The sequence below is a fragment of the Alosa pseudoharengus genome, unplaced genomic scaffold (assembly GCF_046254945.1).
Source record: "Alosa pseudoharengus isolate Yale_2024_CS ecotype anadromous, Long Island Sound unplaced genomic scaffold, YU_APseudo_1.1 YU_APseudo_1.1_scf_21, whole genome shotgun sequence".
NCBI classification, from domain to species: Eukaryota; Metazoa; Chordata; class Actinopteri; order Clupeiformes; family Clupeidae; genus Alosa; species Alosa pseudoharengus.
Window position 1 is genome coordinate 12,105,298 of NW_027468674.1, and position 23,173 is coordinate 12,128,470.

At 43.5% G+C, this 23,173-nt stretch overlaps 3 protein-coding genes across 6 annotated transcripts in view; all 3 read left to right on the forward strand.

The window, feature by feature from the left end:
* exoc6 (exocyst complex component 6) overlaps nt 1-10,362 on the forward strand; it is an 83,132-nt gene extending 72,770 nt beyond the window's left edge. For all 4 annotated transcript variants that reach the window (XM_076297894.1, XM_076297893.1, XM_076297891.1 and 1 more), the window contains 3 exons: nt 1,065-1,138; nt 7,556-7,668; nt 8,601-10,362. In XM_076297894.1, the coding sequence (XP_076154009.1) occupies nt 1,065-1,138; nt 7,556-7,668; nt 8,601-8,733 (320 nt within the window). In that variant the 3' untranslated portion in view covers nt 8,734-10,362. The remainder of the gene's footprint in view (nt 1-1,064; nt 1,139-7,555; nt 7,669-8,600) is intronic.
* A 1,149-nt stretch (nt 10,363-11,511) lies between these two features.
* LOC143138730 (cytochrome P450 26B1-like) lies at nt 11,512-15,329 on the forward strand. Its single transcript, XM_076299146.1, has 6 exons — nt 11,512-11,715; nt 12,010-12,234; nt 12,327-12,602; nt 12,754-12,906; nt 13,041-13,451; nt 14,985-15,329. The coding sequence occupies exons 1-6, from the start codon at nt 11,512-11,514 to the stop codon at nt 15,327-15,329; spliced, it is 1,614 nt and encodes a 537-aa protein (XP_076155261.1).
* A 4,673-nt stretch (nt 15,330-20,002) lies between these two features.
* Nucleotides 20,003-22,985, forward strand: cyp26a1 (cytochrome P450, family 26, subfamily A, polypeptide 1). Its single transcript, XM_076298895.1, has 7 exons — nt 20,003-20,251; nt 20,438-20,662; nt 20,769-21,050; nt 21,196-21,345; nt 21,492-21,626; nt 21,855-22,007; nt 22,279-22,985. The coding sequence occupies exons 1-7, from the start codon at nt 20,063-20,065 to the stop codon at nt 22,615-22,617; spliced, it is 1,473 nt and encodes a 490-aa protein (XP_076155010.1). The 5' UTR covers nt 20,003-20,062; the 3' UTR covers nt 22,618-22,985.
* The last annotated feature ends 188 nt before the right edge of the window (nt 22,986-23,173 follow it).

The window sequence follows — 23,173 nt, forward strand, 5'->3', positions numbered from 1 at the left end:
ACATGCAAACACACACACTCAAACATACAAATAAGGATTTCTGCAAACATATTGCAAAATTGGAATACTGAAAGCAATTCCTGTGTTGCTTAGGTCCACGGGGTCATTTCCTTTGAGGTGCTTATGTGTGTGTGTGTGTGTGTGTGTGTGTGTGTGTGTGTGTGTGTGTGTGTGTGTGTGTGTGTGTGTGTGTGTGTGTGTGTGTGTGTGTGTGTGTGTGTGTGTGTGTGTGTGTGTGTGTGTGTGTGTGTGTGTGTGTGTGTGTGTGTGTGTGTGTGTGTGTGTGTGTGTGTGTGTGTGTGTGTGTGTGTGTGTGTGTGTGTGTGTGTGTGTGTGTGTGTGTGTGTGTGTGTGTGTTTATGAGGGTTCAGCAAAGGACACGTCACATGCACAGTTGACACATGGTGCAGATTGTCACACATAAGGACATGACCTCCCCTATTCACATTTCTGTTGTTTTAAGTTTCTGTGTGTGTGTGTGAGAGAGAGAGAGAGAGAGAAAAGAGTGTGTGAGTGAGTGAGTATACTACTGTTTGAGAACCAATGATGATTTCTGTAAGGGCAGCGTTTCAAGTAGTGCTACATGCTGTAGTTCTCAACTCCGTCTGAATGTCACAGCTCTCTCTCCCTATCCAGTGTGTTTTGTCATCCTAAACAAACCGTGTAACACTACGCCTTTTAGTGCTATAACAATGTGTGTGTGTGTACATCTGTTTGTTGTTTGTTTGTGTAATGGAATTAGTGTGTGTGGGTGTGTTTGTTTACACAAATACTGGTGAGGATGTATGTGTGATTGTGTGTGTCTGTGAGAGAAAAAGAGAGTGTGTGTGTGTGTGTGCAGGAAAGTCAGGAGGAGTAACTGTGTCCTTAGAGTGTCTGACTTGGGGAACTGTGAAATACATGCAAATACCCAAACTTGTGATTGGCAGATGAAGTGTAGCTAACTTGTAGTGCTACTCTTCGTAGGTCAGATTGCTGGACTTTGCTCAAAGGAATTACCTCCATGGTGCTATGATTCATATTTATCATGCTGTGTGTGTGTGTGTGTGTGTGTGTTCTCACAGTGTTTGCCAGCTCAGAGCCAGTGCCCGGTTTCCAGGGGGATACCTTACAGCTGGCCTTCATCGACCTACGACAGGTATGTCAATGCTCCGTTCAGGTGTGTCAATCTTCTGTCACGCATTCATCATTCGGGCCCTGTCAACATTACATAAGCCATCACCTCTTTCTGTCTCTCTCCACACACACACACACACACAAACACACACACACACACACACACACACAACCTGATGGTGACAGACTGACCAGGCCAGGCCAGGTGCTCTGTGTTTGTTCGACAGTGAGGGGGCAATAGAGTGTTGGTCAGGCAGTGAGGGGGCAGTAGAGTGTTGGTCCGGCAGTGAGGGGGCAATAGAGTGTTGGTCCGGCAGTGAGGGGGCAATAGAGTGTTGGTCCGGCAGTGAGGGGGCAATAGAGTGTTGGTCCGGCAGTGAGGGGGCAGTAGAGTGTTGGTCCGGCAGTGAGGGGGCAATAGAGTGTTGGTCCGGCAGTGAGGGGGCAGTAGAGTGGTGGTGGAGGTGGTGTTGCGGCTGTCAGTGAGTGCGCATGGTTGCCCCACTGATCCTCCAGCCGATGGTTGATTTGGAGCTGACTGGAGCCTGACCTGTTAAGCCAAGCCTGAGGTGCTTGTTGTTACAGGGGCGAGGTCACAGAGCGGGTGTGTGTGTGTGTGTGTGTGTGTGTGTGTGTGTGTGTGTGTGTGTGTGTGTGTGTGTGTGTGTGTGTTTGTGTGTGTGTGTGTGTGTGTGTGTGTTTGTGTGTGTGTAAGTTGTTACAGGAGCTGGAGCGCTCAAGCTCTCAAGCTTACCGGGCTCCGACCTGTCAACACACACTCACACTCTCACTCTCTCTCTCTCTCTTTCTCTCTCTCTCTCTCTCTCTCTCTCACACTCACACACACACACACACACACACACAGATTTCACGCTCCTGTGCATAGACACACATGCAAACTCAAACACACACATTTACACACATACATACTTAAACAAATCCACAAATGCACTTAAACATGGACTCATATATACACACACACACACACACACACACATTCTGTACACGTGGCATATACACATGCGCGCGCACACACACACACATATTCACAGACACACCTTCTAATTCCACTGCAGTGGCATCTTTCTAACTTTTGTACATCAGCAGGTGTCTATGATGAAACATGCGACCAGATGCTTTCTCTTGGTTTCCTTGTGCTGGCATGTGATGTATCGTTTTTCACAGCCTACGGTAAATAAGTCCTCCAACAGTGGAGATTTACCGTCCGTGATATTGGATTAGAAGTATCAAGTCACCAGGAAGCCTGCTTGCCTGTGGTTTCTTGCCCTTGTTGATGCAAACCCGAGCCGTCCAGTTCTCATCACAAGAACAATTTGAAATATTCTCAGTGCACCTTTGTGCGTCTTCTGTGTTGGTTACCGAAAAAAAAAAAAAACACCAGACTGCATCTTTTTAAATTTTTTTTATGGGCTTTATGCCTTTTAATGAGAGGACAGTGGAGACTGACAGGAAGCGAGTTGGAGAGAGAGAGTCAGGGGTGGGACCCGGAAAAGGACCACGGGGCGGGAATCGAACCCGGGTCGCCGGCGTACGGTGCAGGTGCCCCAGCCAGATGCGCCACAGCTGGGACCCAGACTGCATCTTTTAGGGTTGTCTGTCATCTCATCGTACGCTGCATCTGCGGATAATTACAACAACAAAGTTGAAGCAACACTGGTACACAAATCAGATGGTAAAACTAGACAGCGTTGGATCGTGAAGGGCATCCACTGACTTGTGTGCATTCCCCAGGCAGGTCATGTTTTCCCTCTTTCCCTTTTCATGTGCTATCTGTCTACCTACTTGACGGCGCGGAGAAATGTGTTGGTTAGCTATGAAGATATCGGTCCCACCTGACTTTCTGTTAGCTATTTTCTGCTACTTCCCAGGCTTTGATCTTCCCGTCATTTGCCAAAAGACTTTCGGTAATCCTTTCGGCAGGTGCACTCTGAGATTGTTGGTCATTGATCGTTGGTCTTTGATCGTTGATCATTGATCGTTTGGTCAAGCCCCAAAATAAGAGTTTGCCAACATCAGGTATGAGCTACACCAAGCGTACGCAAGCGTTCCGTTTGCGACGCATAAAATCCATTTTAAAAGACTGGTCTATTTTTTTTCCGAACGTACGTGCCGCTATCACGTCTAGTGTAGCTACTTCCATTGATTATAGTGGCAGCTAATTGTTGCAGCAGACGCTACACGAACGGAACGCTTCAGTTACGCGCCTGGTGTAGCTCATACCTCACATATTGGCAGAGAGTCCACTGCCATAGGTCTACATCACATGGACAATTACTTTGCAAGATTACCCTCCGGACAAGTATAGGACGCTTAATTGGTATGGAAAAATTAAGTGTTTGAACTGAGGGATTCCGATTGTCTGTTTATCTCTGGTTCATCTGAACTACTATTGACTGAAACGCCATAATGGACCTGTTTGAAGTCTGACCTAAGATGGGGTCAGTAGACCAATTGAAGCCGATCTTCCTCTCTGGGTGACATGAAACCGGCTCCCTCTCCTCCCGCCAGTAGCTCCATGCGTTATGGATCTGACTGAGCGGTCCTGCGTGAAGTGGGTCCTGACCCGTGAGGTCATAGGCGACCCAGGTGACCCTGCCAATCACCTGTGCGCTAATGGAAGCCTGTTGACCTGCAGGATCCTGAGATCCCTTTGGTCCTTTTGTGAGTTGGCAACCTGATATATTATGGTATGGCGGCTAAGTGGCGGTAGAGACTGATTTAGATGATATCGCCCATCTCCTGCTTTGGCTGTATCTTGTTGTTACTGTGAAATGGAACATTTGATATTTTTGATTTGTTGTTATTTGTGTTGACTAGTTATGACACTTAAGTCATTGCCCTGTTTTGTGGACCGCTTCCCTTTAAACTCTACTCTCCTGTTGACTGAGCCCCACCATCTAGAGAGAAGGTGAAAGTTGACTTTTTGAAATCCTCCATTTTTAAAAGCTGAGTGATGTTTACACTCCCGTCAGCTGTCGGGGTGCAGCACTATTAAAACTCCTGTCAGATCCTCCACTGCAGCCAACGAGCCCTGGGGGAGCGTGAGCACATTATCATTAAAACAAATACCTAAACGAATCTAAACAAATTTGGCTGCCGTCTTCATTCCTCTGGGCTGAGTGAAACACAGAGAGCATTGCTGTGTGGTGTAGTCATTGACACTGAATATCGTTTTAATGAAACAGTTGAACCTTTTGTTGGGAAGCACTGTAAAGTTTCAACACCCCATCCCGGGAAAGACGTTCAAGCCAGCGCTTGCCTTAGGAACGCCAGATGTTGACTGTGGGAATTTTTCTGGATTGGTCTCTCTTTTTTATTCGGTGTTTCTTCTTTTCGTTTTTTGTTTTTTTCAAGCCTTGTGTATGAATGGTCCAGGTTAAATGAATGTACACAAAATAGAGATAAAGTGGGGGTAGGTGGGGGGGGGGGCGGTTATAAGAGTCTTTATTGTGAAGTGGAAGGAGAGGGGTGGGGTGTGGTGCGGAGTATCAGTCAGGGTCAGACGGCAGGTCCTCGTTTTTCGAATGACTGACAGGCGACGAGTGGTGGAGCATTGAGAGGAGAGGAGTGGAAGGGGAGTGTGTGTGTGAGGGGGGGGGGGGGGGGGTCGGGAGTGTTAAGCCTGACTCCAGGTCATGACAAGCTGACAGCTTCAGCTACTGTGAACAGGGGCACCTCAACTTCAACCCAACCCTTCCCATTCCCCCAGCCTCTTCCCTACTCAGCTAAGAATCTTTGAGAAGACAGCTCAGGCCTCCCTGCCCCTGCCAAAGAATGCAATTTAGAGGGGATTAACCTCAACTGAGGGCACCCATCACTGGGAGACAGAACAACAGGCAGGCAGCAGCGACTGATATCATCAGAGACCTTCTGGCCCTCTGGGGTCAGTGCTACCTACGGAACGAGAGGGTCACTATTGACACAGAACATTCTAGAATGTTCGAGGTCATCTTGAGAGTTTTCAGCAAACAGGCTACTGTTGGAGCAAGGCCGTGCTGATGGTGGATGCTCCAGGTGTTTTTAAAAGAATGGCATCTAAATGGAATCTTTGGTCACACCCCACACCACTCACCCCTCACCCCACGACTGGAAATTGGGGCCTGTGTTGTTGAGGTAATTGTTTTGGGATGAAAGGTGGTTGTCTGAGGAAACTTATCCCCTTCTCTTGCCACCATTCAACCTAAAAACAACGGCAACAAAAATGTGGTCAGGTGTTCTGTGGACCCGCTGTATAATGTTTTTATGAGTCACCTCTGACCTGTATGGTTAGCCCTCAAAAGCGGTTTCCTGTGGTACCTTTTTGTCACTGTAGTAGTAGGCCTATAAATAATGTTGTCCTGAGACTTCCTCTAAAGCATTTCAGACAGTTTAACTGTTATGTTGCTGAATGAGGCCATGTGTAGAGTAGTGCAGTGTTTCTCAAACTTTTTCAGATGAAGGACCACTTAACCAATAAAAAAGAAACGCAGGACCACCTAGATAAAAACAAAATTAGACTTACTTCAAAAGTATATTAGCCTAAACAATAGCTACTCACTGAACCACCTTGCTTATAGTTTTTGCACTTTATTGTGTCAGAGAATACAATTTAAATTGGCATATCTTACATAGACAGTGTTTCAGAACTCTTTGGATTTACATACAAGTTGGTTCAATATTGCAAACAACTCATCTATATTATATTTTACCACGTCTGCTCGCGGACCACTTGGGATAGCTTGCGGACCACCAGTGGTCCCCGGACCACACTTTGAGAAACACTGGACTAGTGTACCATCGAGTGGAATCATGGATGCTTCAATAGCATCGGTACCCAGGTTCGATTCCCCCCGTTGAGAGTCTGTGTTGCTTTGATATTTAGCAGACACTTTTATCCAATTCTTTAATCATTAAAAAAGAGGCCCCAACCTTGGCATTATATTAGTGCTAGCTTCTGCTGGTCTGTGTTCTTCACTGCCAGTGATTGCAAGACAGGCTAATCACCATAGCTCTCTCATGCCAGTGATTATCTACTAAGGGTTAATGTTAGCTCCTGGGTGGTTGATGGCTCCGTTGACTGCTGCTTTCTGGTGGCTAGTAGGCTGTTCCCCATGAATGGTTTGTGTTAGCACCGTTAGCTCCTGCTGATATGTAGAGTGGAATTAGCCTTCCAGCAGGTTAACCAAAGGTCACCAGGAGATTTACCCAAACCACTTTTGCATTTTAAGTACCCCCTGCTCACTGTGCTTCTGCCAAAAAAAAAATCTCCTCCCCCATAACCTTCACACACACACACACACACACATTCAAACATGCTCTCTCTCACACACACACACACACATTAAATCTCTTATACACTCTTAATCATACACACATTCTCTCTCTCTTTTTCTCCCTCTCTCTCTCACACACACACACTCGCATAATACACTTCAGCTGTGTTTCTTACGGCCTAGCAGCAGCTGAAGTGTGGTGCGTTATTGCCAGCGTTGTAAAATCACGGCCTCTGTCCTACCAAACTCCTGTGTGTGTGTGTGTGTGTGTGTGTGTGTGTGTGTGTGTGTGCGTGTGTGTGTGTGTGTGTGTGCGTGCGTGCGTGTGTGTGTGTGTGTGCGTGCGTGTGTGTGCGTGCGTGCGTGTGCGTGCGTGTGTGTGTGTGTGTAAAGGTTCGGAAAGAGGTCATGCCACTCTGGACTGTCGTCCAGCCTCTCTCCCTGTGCTCTGTCCACCTGTGCTCCCGCTGTGAAGAACAGCCTGTGTCATGGACGTCATTATCATTTCTCTACAAAACCGTGTAACTTGTCAGCCTGGCTGACACCACACCGATTCTCAAATCTCAATTGAGATTTAGAATTGGTCTGGGGACCCTTCGTTCACTTTCAATTTCCAAGGGGCGTAACCAGCAGTGAAATTAAACTTGGTACATTAAATTCTTTCAAAAGGTTTTCGGGAATGTACAGCAAGCACATTTTTTCTTGTAAACAAAGAGTAAAAAAAAATACATGTCTGTGTTATTTAACACTGACACCTTCAACACTGTGAACCATACGCTTCTCTCATCATTTAACCCTTAAAGGTGTAGGTTTTTGAACATTCTAACATAAGATTCTATTCCGCAACAATTGAAGGTTCTAAAATTCTATGTTGAATTCAATGAACCCAGATATTCTTTAGAACGTTCGTTAATTTCCCAACATTCCCGTCAAGCCTGCCACATGCCATATAAGCTCTTGTGATTGGCTTCTGACTTTTTGGTTCACCCAGGCTAGTAATTTATATCGTTTGGGTTCACATAAACCAAAAGAAACTAATTTAACCAACAATACAATAGGCTTCATTTCCTCAGAACGTAAATTTCCATGCTGTCCATTATTTCTTGTTTGCTTGTTTGTTGTATATTGTCGTTGTGCTAAAGGGTTTCTGCTCCTCTCTCCCTCAGCTCTTGGACCTGTTCATGGTGTGGGACTGGTCCACGTACCTGGCTGACTACGGGCAGCCCACCTCTAAGTACCTGCGGGTGAACCCCTCCACAGCGCTCGCTCTCCTGGAGAAGTTAGTATCCACTGGCCAGCCACTGTAATATATTGTATATGCTGTGTAAATACTAGCAAGAAGGGTAAAGGTATAGTTACACCATTTCTGTTTAAGAGTAATAAAGTAGAAAGGTATAGTTACACCATTTCTGTTTAAGAGTAATAAAGTAGAAAGGTATAGTTACACCATTTCTGTTTAAGAGTAATAAAGTAAAAAGGTATAGTTACACCATTTATATATGACCTGTAAGTCATCGTAACCAAACTACTGAGAAACAGGTCGACAACATATCGACAAACAGATTGTCAAACTAGTACAGGGTTGTTTGGGTCAAGATTATGGGTTAGGGTGAATGTAAATAGATACTATCATTAATCTATCATTAATCTATCACACATGAATTTGCATTACTGTAAATGATTCTCCACGGGAACTGTATCGGGGTGGATAACCTGAAGGGTTCACAGTGGTGTAAGTCTGCTCCTCTCAAACCTAAAACTCTCTTTTCCTTCTTTTCTACTGCTCACTCAATGCAGAGTCAACAGGGGGTACGTACACACACACACACACACACACACACAGACATCTCATCTCATCTCAGTTATTTATCATCGAGTGTACAAATCCATACTTGTGGAGCTGCTGGTCATTGGCCTCGATGTGTGCTCCACCGATATCGTGTTTCGACGTCATCCACACTTTTTCGGTGCAACCTGTCTGGTTCACCCTTTGCCCCTATAGATCTCCTTTCTTTGCGAATGCCGTGCGTTTTATTATATTTTCCCACCCGTCCCCTAAGAATTTTTTTGTTTTGTTTTCCATCTTTAAATTTACCTTCCGATGTGCCTACAGTGGTTGGCTTTCTCATTCTAACTCTCCTGTCTTTCTGTCTTGTCTTCCTCTGATTCCTCTCTGTCCCTCCCTTTCATTTTTCACCTTCTTCGCTGCAGAATGAAGGACACCAGTAAGAAGAACAACATCTTCTCCCAGTTCCGCAAGAACGACCGGGACAAACAGAAGCTGATTGAGACGGTGGTGAAGCAGCTGCGAAGTTTGGTCAATGGAATGTCCCAACACTCTTAAGGCCCCGTCACCCCGTCACCATCCCGCCTTGCCACAAACACACAAACTGATCACCCCCCTCCCACACACATACCCCGACCCCACAACCCGCACCAATATTCTCCTCTGCTCCTCCGCTCAACGCTCACAAACTTTATTTTAACCTGACTGGAACTAACCTGTGTTGGAAATGTGGGGTTGCAGGAGCTGGAAGAAAATACCCAGAAACAGACAGTTTGCTGAGGGGAAGAATAAAAAACACACACATACAAAAAGCTGTTTTGTGAGCAGTGAGAAGAATATTCCTTTTCATTTCATTATTCTTTCTTTTTGTTTTTGGAGAAATCGTATTTTTACGGTTGAGAGATATATTGTTTGTGTTTTTGTTGTCGTTTTTGTTTGGTTCTGTTGTATATTGTAAAAGTATAATGATTGTATCACCACCAGTGATGGTGGGCTTGGCAGGAGAGGAAAATTGGAGGAAAGAGTCTGAGGTGAATTGATGAAGTCCTACAAACAAGACTGAGTTTCCAACAGAGCTCTCTATCTCTCTCTCTCTCTCTCTCTCTCTCTGTGTCTCTCCCTGTCTCTCTCTTACACACACACACACACACACTCATACAGCTGCACATTCATACATACACACACACACAAACACCACACTCCAGATGTAGTTTTTAATGTAAATATATTTCAGTATATATTTAACACTACAGCAGTTCCCCTCCTTGTTGGACTGGCTTGAAACTAATTCGGCTTTGATACGTTCGATAAGCCAAAAATGCATGAAGATGTTGCTTTTTTTTTCTTCGTTGTTCAAAAGAACAATGGACTTTGAAGTGTAATTCACATATAATTCATCCTAGTAGGAACCGTTTTGAGAAGGTCTGTTTTATTTCACATCAATGGTGTACTGGCATCCCAACATGCTACTTAGAATTTTACTTTGGTTTTTAATTTGCCTCAGGGTGACATGGAATCGTTTTGGGTTGTGATGCTTTAGAAGCCAATGCTTATAGGGGAGGGCGAAGAGCAATAACTAGTCTGTTGGCTGCCTCTTTAAGCATCGATTTGCCTAGGGAAAGGACACTTCTGCAAATGTGCGATTGGGTTCTGCTCTGAATTGCTTTCAACAGGCATTTTTTTTTGCACTGAATTATTTAAGTTTTACTTTTTTTATTATTATTATTTTAAATAGATGCTTGTGTAATTAAAATGTCATTGTATATACCACCTATTTTGTTAAAAAATTCAAATGGAATGCAGAAAGTGACTTCTGCAGCAATTTAAGAGATGATTATGTAAACGCATCTCCCTATGCTAAATATGTAAGTAGAGTTTGAAATTGTACTTAAATTGAACAAGTTCACTGAATGCAATGAGGGGGAAGGCTCTAGACGGTCCCCTGTCGTCTCCGCGTAGCCGAAACAAGTATGACTCATCCATTCAACATTTCAACATTCCTGTGTGAAGCCAGCGATGTAAGAGCGCTCCGGGACATTTAAAACGGCTACTGGCTGTATTGCACCCTTGCCATGAACCTACAATAATTCCTCCTCCCTCTCCCGGCCCCTACCCCCCACTGACTGCTATATTCCCAAGATCCCATCTGTTTTTATTTGTGTGATATAATAAAATGTGATCACTTTATTGGTGTGCTCTTTGTCATCGTGATATAATCGTGCTACAATGCGTCGGTGCGCTGTAGCCTACCAAAAAAAAACGGCTGAGACTATAGGTAGTGAACTACATCCACTTACATAAAGCAATAACTCCAGGGATCACAGCACACAGATAGGACTTTTTACATTTAAAAGAGAGTTTACGACCATAAAGGCTGTGCGCGTGTGGGATTATAGCCGCGTCTCAGTTCGCTGATATTATTTGGTGGACAACGATGAGAAGCGCAACAGGTTGGCCAGCATCTCTGCGTCAGCGCGACCTGTAACGTCCTAGCATCTCCTCAAACACGATGAAAACAGGAATTTGCCTCAAAAAAGCGACGAACCTCCAACTTAGTGTGTGTGACTAATTTTAACATAGTGGTGATTTTTTTCCCCCAATCAAACTCCAACTCTGTACATGCTGGTATTATCCATTATGAAAATGAAGAAAGGGTTCTAACCAGCCAGAAAATACGTACATTTGATAGAGAACATTAACTCTGATCATCTCAATTAGTTCCACGAAAGGAGTGGAAGTCGTGCGTAAACGTCTGAATGGCATGCATGTGTGTGCATAGCCTTGCCTGTCTGTCGGTGGATAGTGTGTTAATGAATTCCCCATTCAGTCTTTAATAACTACAGACCGCCCTGTCGCTCTCAATTTCCTAGTGACAATGAATGGCAACAAACTTGACTCCGACCCTAACGAGCCTTCTTCCCAAAACACCCTACGTCACCAACGAAGGTGGATCATAAATGTCAACTTATTTATAAAGAGCAGTAGGATCATGACCTCTCCGATGTATCTGTTGCTCTGTCAAGAGACAGGCAGATGAATATTGTTTGCGGAAAAAATCGTCAATACACAGTAAGTCAATGCTGTTGGGTTTTTTTGCAAGATGGATAATAAAATATGTGCACACACAGGTGCTAGTTTTGGAGGGTACGTGATACATGGTTTTACCAGAAATGTACACTGTTGCTTTTTGACGGTGATGATAACCATTTTGCAATGTATATCTGCAGGAATTGTAAGGTCAACGTGAGAGATTTTAAGCCAACTGCCTACTGTCCCGTCTTCTCCAAACACGGATAATATTCACTATTTCAATTCTGCCTGGTTGAGACCTCCAAGATGAACCTGTTTGAACTAGGAAACCTGTCCTTCCTCGCCACCGCAATCGCGTCTATCCTGTCAGTTGTGCTACTTGTTGCCATATCGCAGCAGCTATGGACACTGCGATGGTCCATCACCAGGGACAGGGACAGTGACTTGCCCCTCCCGAAGGGGTCTATGGGGTGGCCAGTGGTCGGGGAAACTCTCGACTGGCTTTTCCAGGTAACGTTTCCCTGTGCGTAAAGTCGCGCGCAGTAGCCTTTTAACGCATGTGTTATATTTTCTAAAGTGATTTGCACAGTCTCCTAAGAAGGCTGTGACTTGGCAGTGTTGCCATACGAAGCAAGGAGCCAACTGTCAATTTATCAGCTGTCAAATTCCTCGGTATTGGAAAGATGTTTGGGAAGAGGCGCGCATAGCGTACTCTATTAAGTGATCCTTGCGCACAAGTCTGGTTGTATTACTCATGTTCTACTGCACTAATATAACTCAAACGTTTTACATATTTCTCTATAGGGTTCAAACTTTCATGTGACGCGGCGAGAGAAGTATGGCAATGTTTTTAAAACGCATCTTCTGGGGAAACCAGTCATTCGTGTGACCGGAGCGGAAAACATTCGTAAGATTTTAATGGGCGAACACAGCCTGGTGTGCACGCAATGGCCACAAAGTACACGCATCATTCTGGGTCCAAACACTTTGGCCAACTCGGTTGGTGAACTTCACAAGCGAAAACGAAAGGTGAGAAGTTTGAGCAATTAAGAATAACCAGTGACGAATTCGTGTTGAAGTGTTTTAAATGTTCACCCTTTCGCGTTTTCTTCTCCGCTCAGATCCTCGCACAAGCGTTCAGTCACGTCGCGTTTGAAACGTATCTTCCTCGCTTACAAGATGTCATCAAAAGAGAAGTGGCCAAGTGGTGTTCAGAACCAGGATCTATTGATGTCTACGCCGCTTCCAAGGCACTCACATTCCGTATCGCGGTGCAGGTGCTTCTGGGGTTGGATGCTCCAGACGCCCAAATGGATTACCTCTCGAAAACATTTGAGCAACTCACAGACAACCTGTTCTCCCTTCCCATTGATGTATCTTTCAGTGGCCTCCGTAAAGTGAGTAAATAAAAATATTTCCTACTAACATTGGAACGTGACGCACAGAGGCACGCTGTGTAGCGGTTAAATTACTTTGCGTTACACACTCGTTTTAATTTCTCTCACAGCATACATATTTTTTGATTGTGCACTGTATCTTTCATTGAAGGGTATGAAAGCCAGAGACATCCTCCATAACGTTATAGAGAAAATGATTGAGGAAAAGCTCCAGAAACAATGGAGTGGATATAACGACGCTTTCGATTACATTTTGAGCAGTGCCAAAGAAAACCACTTTGATATAACTCTCCAGGAACTGAAGGTATTTTTCATTTTTGCTGTAATGTGTATTTTGCGACTCTTGCGTTATCAGGGAGCGTGTTCATTCGTTCGTTCGTTCATTCATTCATTCTTTCTCTCTCTCTCTCTCTCTCTCTCTCTCTCTCTCTCTCTCAGGAGACTGCAGTAGAACTAATTTTCGCCGCACACGCCACCACGGCCAGCGCCTCCACGTCACTCATCCTGCTCTTGCTTCTGCATCCCTCTGTTGCTCTGAAATCCAGGGGGGAAATTGAGTCGTCGGAACTTGGACACGCTATAAACAGAACAAGTGCCCCCCGCCTGTCACCAGAAAACTCAGTGGAAACAAGTAGAGAATTAGAGGCGGTCCCCGTAGATAATAGAAATGCTACTCCCATTGCTCAATTACACAACGGGAAAGTCGGACCCAGCTATCATCTACCTCACCTAACCTTGGAAAAACTAAGCCGGATGCGATATTTAGACTGTGTCGTGAAAGAAGTACTCCGACTTTTCCCACCTGTTTCAGGCGGTTACAGGACCGTTTTGAAGACATTTGAATTAGATGTAAGTATGATAAAACAAGCCTTGTAGACTGCCATTAAGAAAACCCACTATAACATCGACCACACCAATGTTTGTAGGACATGAAGTCTCTTATCACACTTTATCATTTTATAGTACCCCAGTTTATTACGCTTCAGGCACTAAATTGAATCTGCAAGGCGCGCAACGTGTGGCTGTGGAAAATCAGCATCAAAAACAGACAACATTTGCCAATTTATTGACACACAATGAAGCACTAATCAGTTGAATAATTTGTAGCGTTTCTTAATATCTAGAGGGACATGACAGACAGGGTGACTTTAAATGTCCGTTTGTCGTCGCCTACTAGTACTTTCATGGAAATTGTGTGATTTTAAAGGCATTCGTGTACTGAGAAATTGAGAACATCTGTGCGCTGAACCCAAACGTGTTTGCGTGTAACATGGAACGGCGTGGTATTAAATCAGCAACATGATTTTGCACAGTAATAAATTAGCATAAGACCGTGCGTGAAGGTATTAAGGCATTGCAAAGCGCCTTGTGCGCCATACAAATAAGAACCTTTGGCGTAATTCCAGGACACTGTTTGTCGTCACTTCTCTTCTGGAATGCGCAACGGTGTACAGTGACACTTGGACTCTGGAAGGTGTAATGCCAACACGGGTCATCCATTGGCTGTCACTATCACTTCCCATGACATTTGTCTATAGCTGTTTCACATTCCACCCTGGTAATTCATCCTTATCGTTTACTGACATGAAAAGTGACATTCTGACATTGATCATGATGCCAAGTCCAGTAACTATATTTGAAGCCTCGTCAAGTTCTGTTATCTCCCATCTCCATTGTTTGCAAACAGACATATCTCAGTCAGCCATCTCAGATATCAAGGTGTCAGTAGAATTTCTGTTCACCCAAATGCTGCAGAAAAACATGGCTCCAAATGTGTACTTAAAGCTTACAACAAACAAATAGTGCTAATAATGCTCATACATACATCCATCAAGAGGATTCCAGGATTTTGTGCCAGGCCTTACTCACACCAGACCTATTCTCAAATGATATATATACTTATAATGAATATATATACTTATACTTATGAGGTCTGGCAATTCTTGGTTCTCCAATTTCCAAGGGGCATCACCAGCAGTGAAATAAAACTAAACGGGATACTTAAAGAAGTACAGCAGGCTCATCTTTCTTTTAAATTAAGCTTTGAGAATGCAGTTGTTTACTCACTTTCAAAGAAAATACACATCCATGTCAATTTAAAACATCAGTGCACCCATTGGCTGTGCCAACCATCCTCCTCTGTCTGTCAATGTACAAAGCCCACCCATACTGAATAAGCGGTTTTGATTGGTTCCTGGATTTTTGGTGATTTGGAAATCAGCTCAAATGAGAGGATTGCTAGACAGACCTGCAGAGCAAACTGATATGCACTAACAGCTTCATCTAGGTTCACCTAGGCTACATATGAGTCCCTTATTATATAAACATTTAAAATATATATATATATATATATATTTAGCAACATCATTTCCTGTTTTCCAGGGATGCCAGATTCCCAAAGGGTGGAGTGTCATGTACAGCATCAGAGACACCCATGAGACCGCTCCCGTTTACCAGTGCCCAGAGCAGTTCGACCCCGAGCGCTTCGGGCCGGAGCGGGACGAGGTGGCCAAGGGGGGCCGCTTCAGCTACGTGCCCTTCGGCGGCGGTGTGAGGGGCTGCGTGGGCAAAGAGCTGGCCCAGGTGATCATTAAGACTCTGGCCACCGAGCTGCTGGCCACCACCGAGTGGAGAATGGCCACCACGAAGCCACCGAGGATGCAGACGGTTCCCGTCGTCCACCCGGTCAACGGACTCCACGTCCACTTCAACTACAAGCATCCCTGAGACTTCAACTTTCAGTTCAGGGGTTTCCACTAATTACGACCACACATTTATTGTCTGGGTGGCTGTGGCCTGTGACAGCATACAATGAAAGTCTAACTCTACATGAGATCTCTATCACTGTTTCTGTATGGCAAACATATCAAGGAAATGATGTCTGACACAGCTGAGAGTGCAGATGCTTGGAGTTCTGTATATGCAGTCAGACAGTTTGTGGTGTGTAGAGCTGCTCAACTTTAGATACAAACATGGGTTTAGCTTAAGAGACCCAATCTGTCATATGAGGGAACGGAGAATGTATAACTTTTGGGAGAAGGTGTCTTTAAGAAGGGCCAGACAAGGTAGATAGAAAGCAGAAAGTTGAACAGACAGATAAAAGATGGAACAAGAAAGTGGCACGGCTTTAAAGAAATGTGTGACCTCAAAGGTTTGTACAAACAGAGCTCTTTCTACATTGTATAAAGTGTGTGTATGTGTATATATATGTATATGTTTGTATTAATTTTTTTTAATTCAGATTTAGACATTCATACATTTTTATAGCAAGTTTTATTACACAACAGTACCAGGGTATATTTACCAAATTAGTGTGACAAAGGTGTATATTTGTTAATATGTCCTCCATTAAAGAGGGATAGTTTAGTTGATCTGTACTGCATTGAAAATCTTTAAAGACAACAAACATGATCTATGACTTTTTAATGCCCTTTATTTAATTGATGGTTTCTGCTATGTATTCAAGTGACGTCTGAGTTAATGATGCGTGAATAAATGACAAGCCAATACAAACAAATCAATTCCCATGTGCTGTGATATAATTTTTACATTACATTACATTTGGCTGACGCATTTTTAGCCAAAGCGACTAACAACTTGGTAAACAGTTTAAGTTTTAAAGGATTCTCAACAATTTTAGGACAATTTAAAAAACGATAGAGTACAGTAAGAATAAGTGCATCAGTGAGTGCTGTTTTTAACAGTTACGTGTCAGTTTAAGACGGCTGGTGATCCACACAGATCATTGACTGACAGGTGAGTAAACCAGTGATTTAACCCTCATGTTATCCTTGGGGTCAATTTGACCCCAAACAACGTTTAACATCATAAAATATATGGTTCACTTTTTTTTTTTTGCTTCATGTTTTATGACTTTTCCTCAATTGAAGGGTACAACAGAGTTAGCATGAAATTTGTACAATAATTTGTTTTCAATGTCCTGTACAAATATTTTGTACATTGATGTTCCTTGGGGTCAGTTTGACCCCAGCTGTATGAAACATGGGCTACATGAATATTTGACACATTATGGATATTATTATTTGAATAGTATGGGAACATATTGTTATTATCATTATTACATACACAAGTACATATTACATATAAGTCATTTTGGGAGGACTGTATAAGTCAAAAGGGGAAGCAACAGCAAGCCTTTGGGCTGCTGACACTGGATGGGCAATATTGCCAGCCAGGGTTCCAAGGTTCATAAAGGGGTGTAGTGGGGTGGGATTGTTTTGTAGGGCTTTTGATGGTGGTTATTACACTCTTGTTAAGTACCTGTCACAAAAAAACTGGGTAACAATATGAATTATAATCATTTTCTGAGGGTTTATTTAGCTGGGGTCAAATTGACCCCAAGGATCATGAGTGTCGGTAAGATTTGAGGATAACACAAGGGTTAAATCAATGACGCATGCTTCCAAAATGATTTCCATGTCTCCATAATTGCAGGAGAAAACGCCAGATAAGTTCTCTTGCCTCGGAGCTACGCTTTTCCGCAGCTAAGTGGTGCTCTTCTTGGTGCGTTTCATGCAGACAGGCGCTTCGCTATACCGCGGGTGACAACTGCGTCTGTTACACACTTTCTTACGCCAGATCCTTTTGTGAGGTGTCTATAATGACACTAGCATATGGTTATTCATTGTAAGAGGTGGTCAGCTGTTGAGCAGCATTTAATCAACACGTTTGGCAAACAATTAGGAGGTAATTGCTCTTAAGACTTATGGCATGCATAAAAAAGGAGCCCTCGTTCAATAAGATTACTCCATACAGAGCGCAGAGAGCAAGCCCTTCGAAAGGGTTGCACCTAGGCACTCTGCGCGTTGACCCTCCCGTGAACCGCTCAGCTACACCCTTCTGACCCCCTCCCGCGGAGCCAACAGTTCAGACTACGTACACAGGGGCTATGTGTCATGTAAACTCATAAATCAAATCCGTCCGCGCCATATCTCCATATAAATACGCCATTCGTTCGTGCCACGTGTCGCAGTGGGTGAACTAACAAAGGAATATGTTGGATTTTTTTTTAGTGTGCCTGAGAAAGTGAAAATTACCTGAGTGGAGAACGCGGAATTTCCTTTGGGAAGTCATTAAAACGCTGTTACAGCCTTGTGAGCAAATGTAATAATCTCATTATCAGTTGCTTTATGGCCTGTCAATTCATCGTGTTTGCTATCCAAGAATAATATGGTTAAAAAAATTTTGTTGTGATAAAAATATTCAAGCGCCCCCGTCAACAACTCCAATTAAAGTTTCTTTGCATACAACTGAACGGGCTGTTCATCACTTGACCCAATTACCAGATTACTGTAAGTGTTTTTAATTATCTCCTTTATTTGATTTGTGTGATTGACAGCCAGTGAATGGATCACAGTGCGGATAATAAAGCATCGCTGCTGTAATTACTGCCTCTTAGGCTCCCGTATCTCGTTATTTGATGGACAGTGAACTTGGCGAGCTTTGCGCTAGAGTTCACCGAGATGTCAGGGTCCGTGTTGTAGGTCACGCGCGGGTCAGCGCTTGGGAACGTGGGGAAGAGCCCTTGGGGAATTGCAGAAGCCTCCAGCACGATACCGTTAATGATCCGTGCTCTCTGTACAAACCACGTCGCACAAAAAAGATTCTGGTGACTTGAAAAATGTGAACGCGTCGGCAAATGCTTGGGCGAATTTTAAGTTATCAAAAAATACTAAGTTAGATGGGATGATTCAATGGTTGAAACCGGCAAGAGTTAATAAAATGCATGTATTATTCTAACAGGAAGTAAACACAATAGTGCTACGCAAAATAAAGTGTTATGAAATTCCTTTCACACGTCACATACTGTGAAGTATTGCTCTAGTAATTGACACTCCTATACTGATGTTTTAGCCTAACCGGGTTCATCTGTAATTGGTGCCTGACTAGAATTGGTCCAAGTAGAATGCGCATTTGTTTATTTATTTTCTATTTCTAAAGAGAATGCAATTTCAACACATGGTCACAGCTGGTTGGGAGCATTGGGCTATAATAACGATCAATTAAAAAACGGTATAGGTTGTCTATGATGATGCAGCGCGTATAAGGCTAATACTTCATTCCATATAGGTGTACAGTGAGAATGAACTACACTTGAACTTCAGGTAGCATCTTTGTGGCGTAGCAGTACGAACTGCGTTGATACAGTTCAGCTATTTTACATTGTTTACGATTAACAGCCGTGGAAGCGCGTAATTACATAAATTCACGAAGATGGCACAGTTAGACGGCTCACTCTGGGTCGGCTATTCGATCCGGTTATGCAAGTGTTAACAGCAAAGTATTACAGCGGGTGCGTAAAATGTGGTTCGAGTCAATGGCATTAAATGAATGAAGCCTGCGAAGCTGCCCAACGTGGATGTCAAATGCATGACTTCTCTCTGTCTTCACCCGTGGTCCTCACAAAGAATCAAAGGTGAAACGCAGGGCAAGCGCTCCCTCAGCAAAGTGGGACACATCAAAGAATGAGAAACGGGAAATCCATAATGCGTTGCTGTAAAATTTGGAGCCATCCTGTCTCTTCCTTGACTGACTACCCGGCCTGCCCTTTTTCCACGTTATGGCTGTCGTAAAAAAGTAATTCTCAATGCGGTGGGTGGTTCATGGTGTTTACTTCTGGTGTACCGGTAACCTTGCTTCGCTCTGTCACTTCTTAAGCTGACCCAAGTTTGAACCCGCCGCAAGCTAGCGATCATATTTTTTATGTCGGTGAGTCCCTCCACGCTCGGATCCGCTGTCATTAGTTACACGGGGAGGCAGTAAATGCAAGGTAGTTAGGAACAAGGTTAAAGTCTGGAATTTGATTAGAAACACTGAACGCTGCCAGTTGTCCATAGTCAATTCCAGAAACTTGCTCCAACTTTTCCCACGAATATAACGATTATATAAAATAAAATAATTTGCGTCACACAATAAGATATAAAGCAAGATATTTCCATTTGGCTATCTGATTTGCTTTCATCGATGGCGATGAGTTAAATTGAACGGGGATTATGTTTCAGGTAAACAGAGGATTTAAATAGTTTAAATGCAACTCAATTAAACCCGCCCAAGCACTGCAGACAGCGCTTAAGACGAAGTAATGAGTGTAAACTACCGAATATTCTCGACAAAGAACCTTGGGTGCTTCCCATTGTGTCGGGGAATTAACACCTTTTCAAAGTTAAATCCTCGGATTGTCTAAGTTTCAACAGGAGGTAGTATTAAAATGCGCCTGTAACAAATGGCTCAGGGTTTAGAGCGGCTTCTGCCCTGTGTGGGCGGGGCGAGATGACACCGCAATTAAAGATGAACTTTGTGTGAACTAATTTATCCGCACAAGGTAAAAGGAGGCTGAGACGCGGCGTATATAAAGGGCGTATAAACACAGAGACATTTCACTTGTGCGTAAACACTGCTCCTGTTTTTTTGGCTGCGATTCCTTCAGAAAATCCATCACCATGGGTTTTTATTCTCTGGCTGTAACTTTCCTTTGCACTCTAGTGCTTCCAGTTCTGCTATTTTTAGTAGCGGTGAAATTGTGGGAGATGTTCATGATCCGTGGACGCGACTCCAGTTGCCCACGTCCCCTTCCTCCAGGTACCATGGGTATGCCGTTCATTGGAGAGACACTTCAACTGATTCTTCAGGTATGTCCCGGCTCTGTTCCTTTAAGTCATATTTCTCCTTTTATAAGAATCTAAAACGTAATCGGACAACTAGCTAAAACTTTTGATCGTCGAGTAGCCTATTTGTTTTAAATAATACAGTTGTCCTTAATCAGTAAACCAGTCCTTAATCCATGCGCATAACACGTATCTTTCTTCTGACTTCAGAGGAGAAAATTCTTGAGGATGAAACGCCAGAAATATGGATATATCTACAAAACTCACCTATTCGGCAATCCTACTGTACGCGTACTGGGTGCTGACAACGTGAGGCAAATTCTGTTGGGCGAAAACAAACTTGTTGCTGTCCAATGGCCCGCCTCCGTGAGGACCATCTTGGGCTCAGATACTCTTTCTAATGTCCACGGATCCCAGCACAAGAACAAGAAAAGGGTAAGAAAACATTGCTGTGTCTTGTAACACTACTGTCCCTTCTTCATATCGATTGCATATAATTTAAGTGAAAGTGAAATTAATCCATAAACTCCGCATTTCGCAGGCGATTATGAAGGCATTCTCCCGGGAAGCGCTCGAGCACTATATCCCAGTCATCCAGGAGGAGGTGAGGAGCGCCTTGAAGGACTGGCTCCAGCGCGACGCGTGTGTGCTCGTTTACCCCGAGATGAAGCGACTCATGTTCCGCATCGCAATGAGGATCCTTCTCGGTTTCGAGCCTGATCAAATCAAGACAGACGAGCAGCAGCTGGTCGAGGCGTTCGAGGAAATGATTAAGAATCTGTTTTCTCTCCCAATTGACGTTCCTTTCAGTGGCCTCTATCGGGTGAGTAACGTGACTTTTTTGTTTTTGTTTGTTAATTAATAGTAATAATCATACTCATTTTTAAAATTACTGTTTGGAAACGGTCTGGAAAGGTTTAAAAATATAGACTTGTTGCGCTGACTTTGGGATTATGTTGTCTTTGTAGGGACTGAAAGCCCGAAATTTTATCCACTCCAAAATCGAAGAGAACATTCAAAAGAAACTCCAAGAGGAGGACTCTGAGCGCCAGCACAAAGATGCCCTTCAGTTACTGATTGAAAACAGCAGAAAATGTGAAGAGCCCTTCAGTATGCAGGTAAAAGTCTCAACTGTGCCATGTGTTATTCTTTACTCATATGCTACCTGCATTCAGACATCCAAGAGCTAACAGTTGACATACGCTTTAAAAGGAAAGTACAGCACAGTGTGTTAATGAATACTGAATACATTTGTTTTCCCCAGGCAATAAAGGAGGCTGCTACAGAATTGCTATTTGGAGGGCATGAGACCACTGCCAGCACAGCAACTTCCCTGGTGATGTTTCTTGGGTTGCATCCAGAAGTGGTTCAGAAAGTGCGTGAGGAACTGCATGAGAAGGTGAGCTACAGCCTAGACTTTTTTTACCATTTCTCATTTTCAATTATTTTTTTATTATTATTATTATTCAACAAACTCCGTTTAAATGCATTTAATTGGTATAATAATTATGGTGTAATCACTTTGATTCTTTATCAAGGGGAGGCTAATTTAATTCACAGATCACATGACCAGAGCCTGACTGAAGAACCTGTCGCCTAACCCAAAGTTTTGTTTTGTGCACTACAGGAGGAGGCTGGGATGTACTCAGAGGGAAAGACTCCAAGTATGGAGCTCCTGGAGCAGCTGAAGTACACTGGCTGTGTGATCAAGGAGACGCTCCGCATCAACCCTCCAGTCCCCGGGGGCTTCCGGGTAGCCCTCAAGACATTTGAACTTAACGTAAGTGTTGTCTTTGTAATTTCTTCGTTAAATATGGGGTTTGAACTGGGGGGGGGGGGTGGGAGTCGAGAGCCCAGCACATCTTAGTTTTGTTAGAAATTCTAGAGAAAATTGAAGGCATATGATTTGACATCTGTTTGGGTCATCAAGTTTTCTTCTGGGTGAAATCAGTTTGGGTATGTCAAGAGTTTTCAGAAAACTGCAGTTACGTTTCAGGCTACAATTTAACCTCGAAACCTTTTAACTGACTTCTCTCTCCTCTACTCCACAGGGCTACCAGATTCCCAAGGGCTGGAATGTCATCTACAGCATCTGTGACACCCACGACGTCGCCGACATCTTCCCCAACAAGGAGGACTTCCGTCCGGAGCGCTTCATGTCCAAGGCCTCCGAGGACTCCTCGCGGTTCAACTACATCCCGTTCGGAGGAGGCTCGCGCATGTGCGTGGGGAAGGAGTTTGCTAAGGTGCTACTCAAAACGTTCCTCATCGAGCTCACGCAGCAATGTAACTGGACTCTGTCAAACGGACCCCCAACCATGAAAACTGCACCGACAGTATATCCTGTGGACAATCTCCCCACCCGATTCAGTAGTTACATTAGAAATTAATACCCTTCAACCCTCCAACTCTTTCACCCCACCCCTCAAAAATCTGTATATAGCCAATTAGCATGGAAGATGTACATATAGACATATTTAAAATGTTTTAGATGAAATTGCTGGGTATTTAACATCCTATATGTATATGATTTTTGTTAATACAGATAGATGTATGTATGTGTATATATAAATATATAAAACAACATATTTTTTAAACAAAGGGCACTCTTTTCATGGACAACTTGAATTCTTTTCTCAGGTGTCTGTGATGTATATTTGTAATGTAGCCATTTTATATAGTGTTTGCTTTTTGTATGGAACTTATTTAAATGAGACTTTATTGTATGGGCTTTATTTAATAAAAAATTTACACTGAAGTGTGGGTTATGCCTCCTAGAACCTGACAAACACAACCACCAAAACCAAAGTGTATATATAAGTAGAGTGAAATCAAAGCAGTTTCATTCATGCAGGTTTTGGCAAAGTCTACATTCCCTCAATTCCTAAAGAGATCACCTTGGTTTTATATAAAGGAAAATAAACTATGATCTTTCAGACTGGAGCT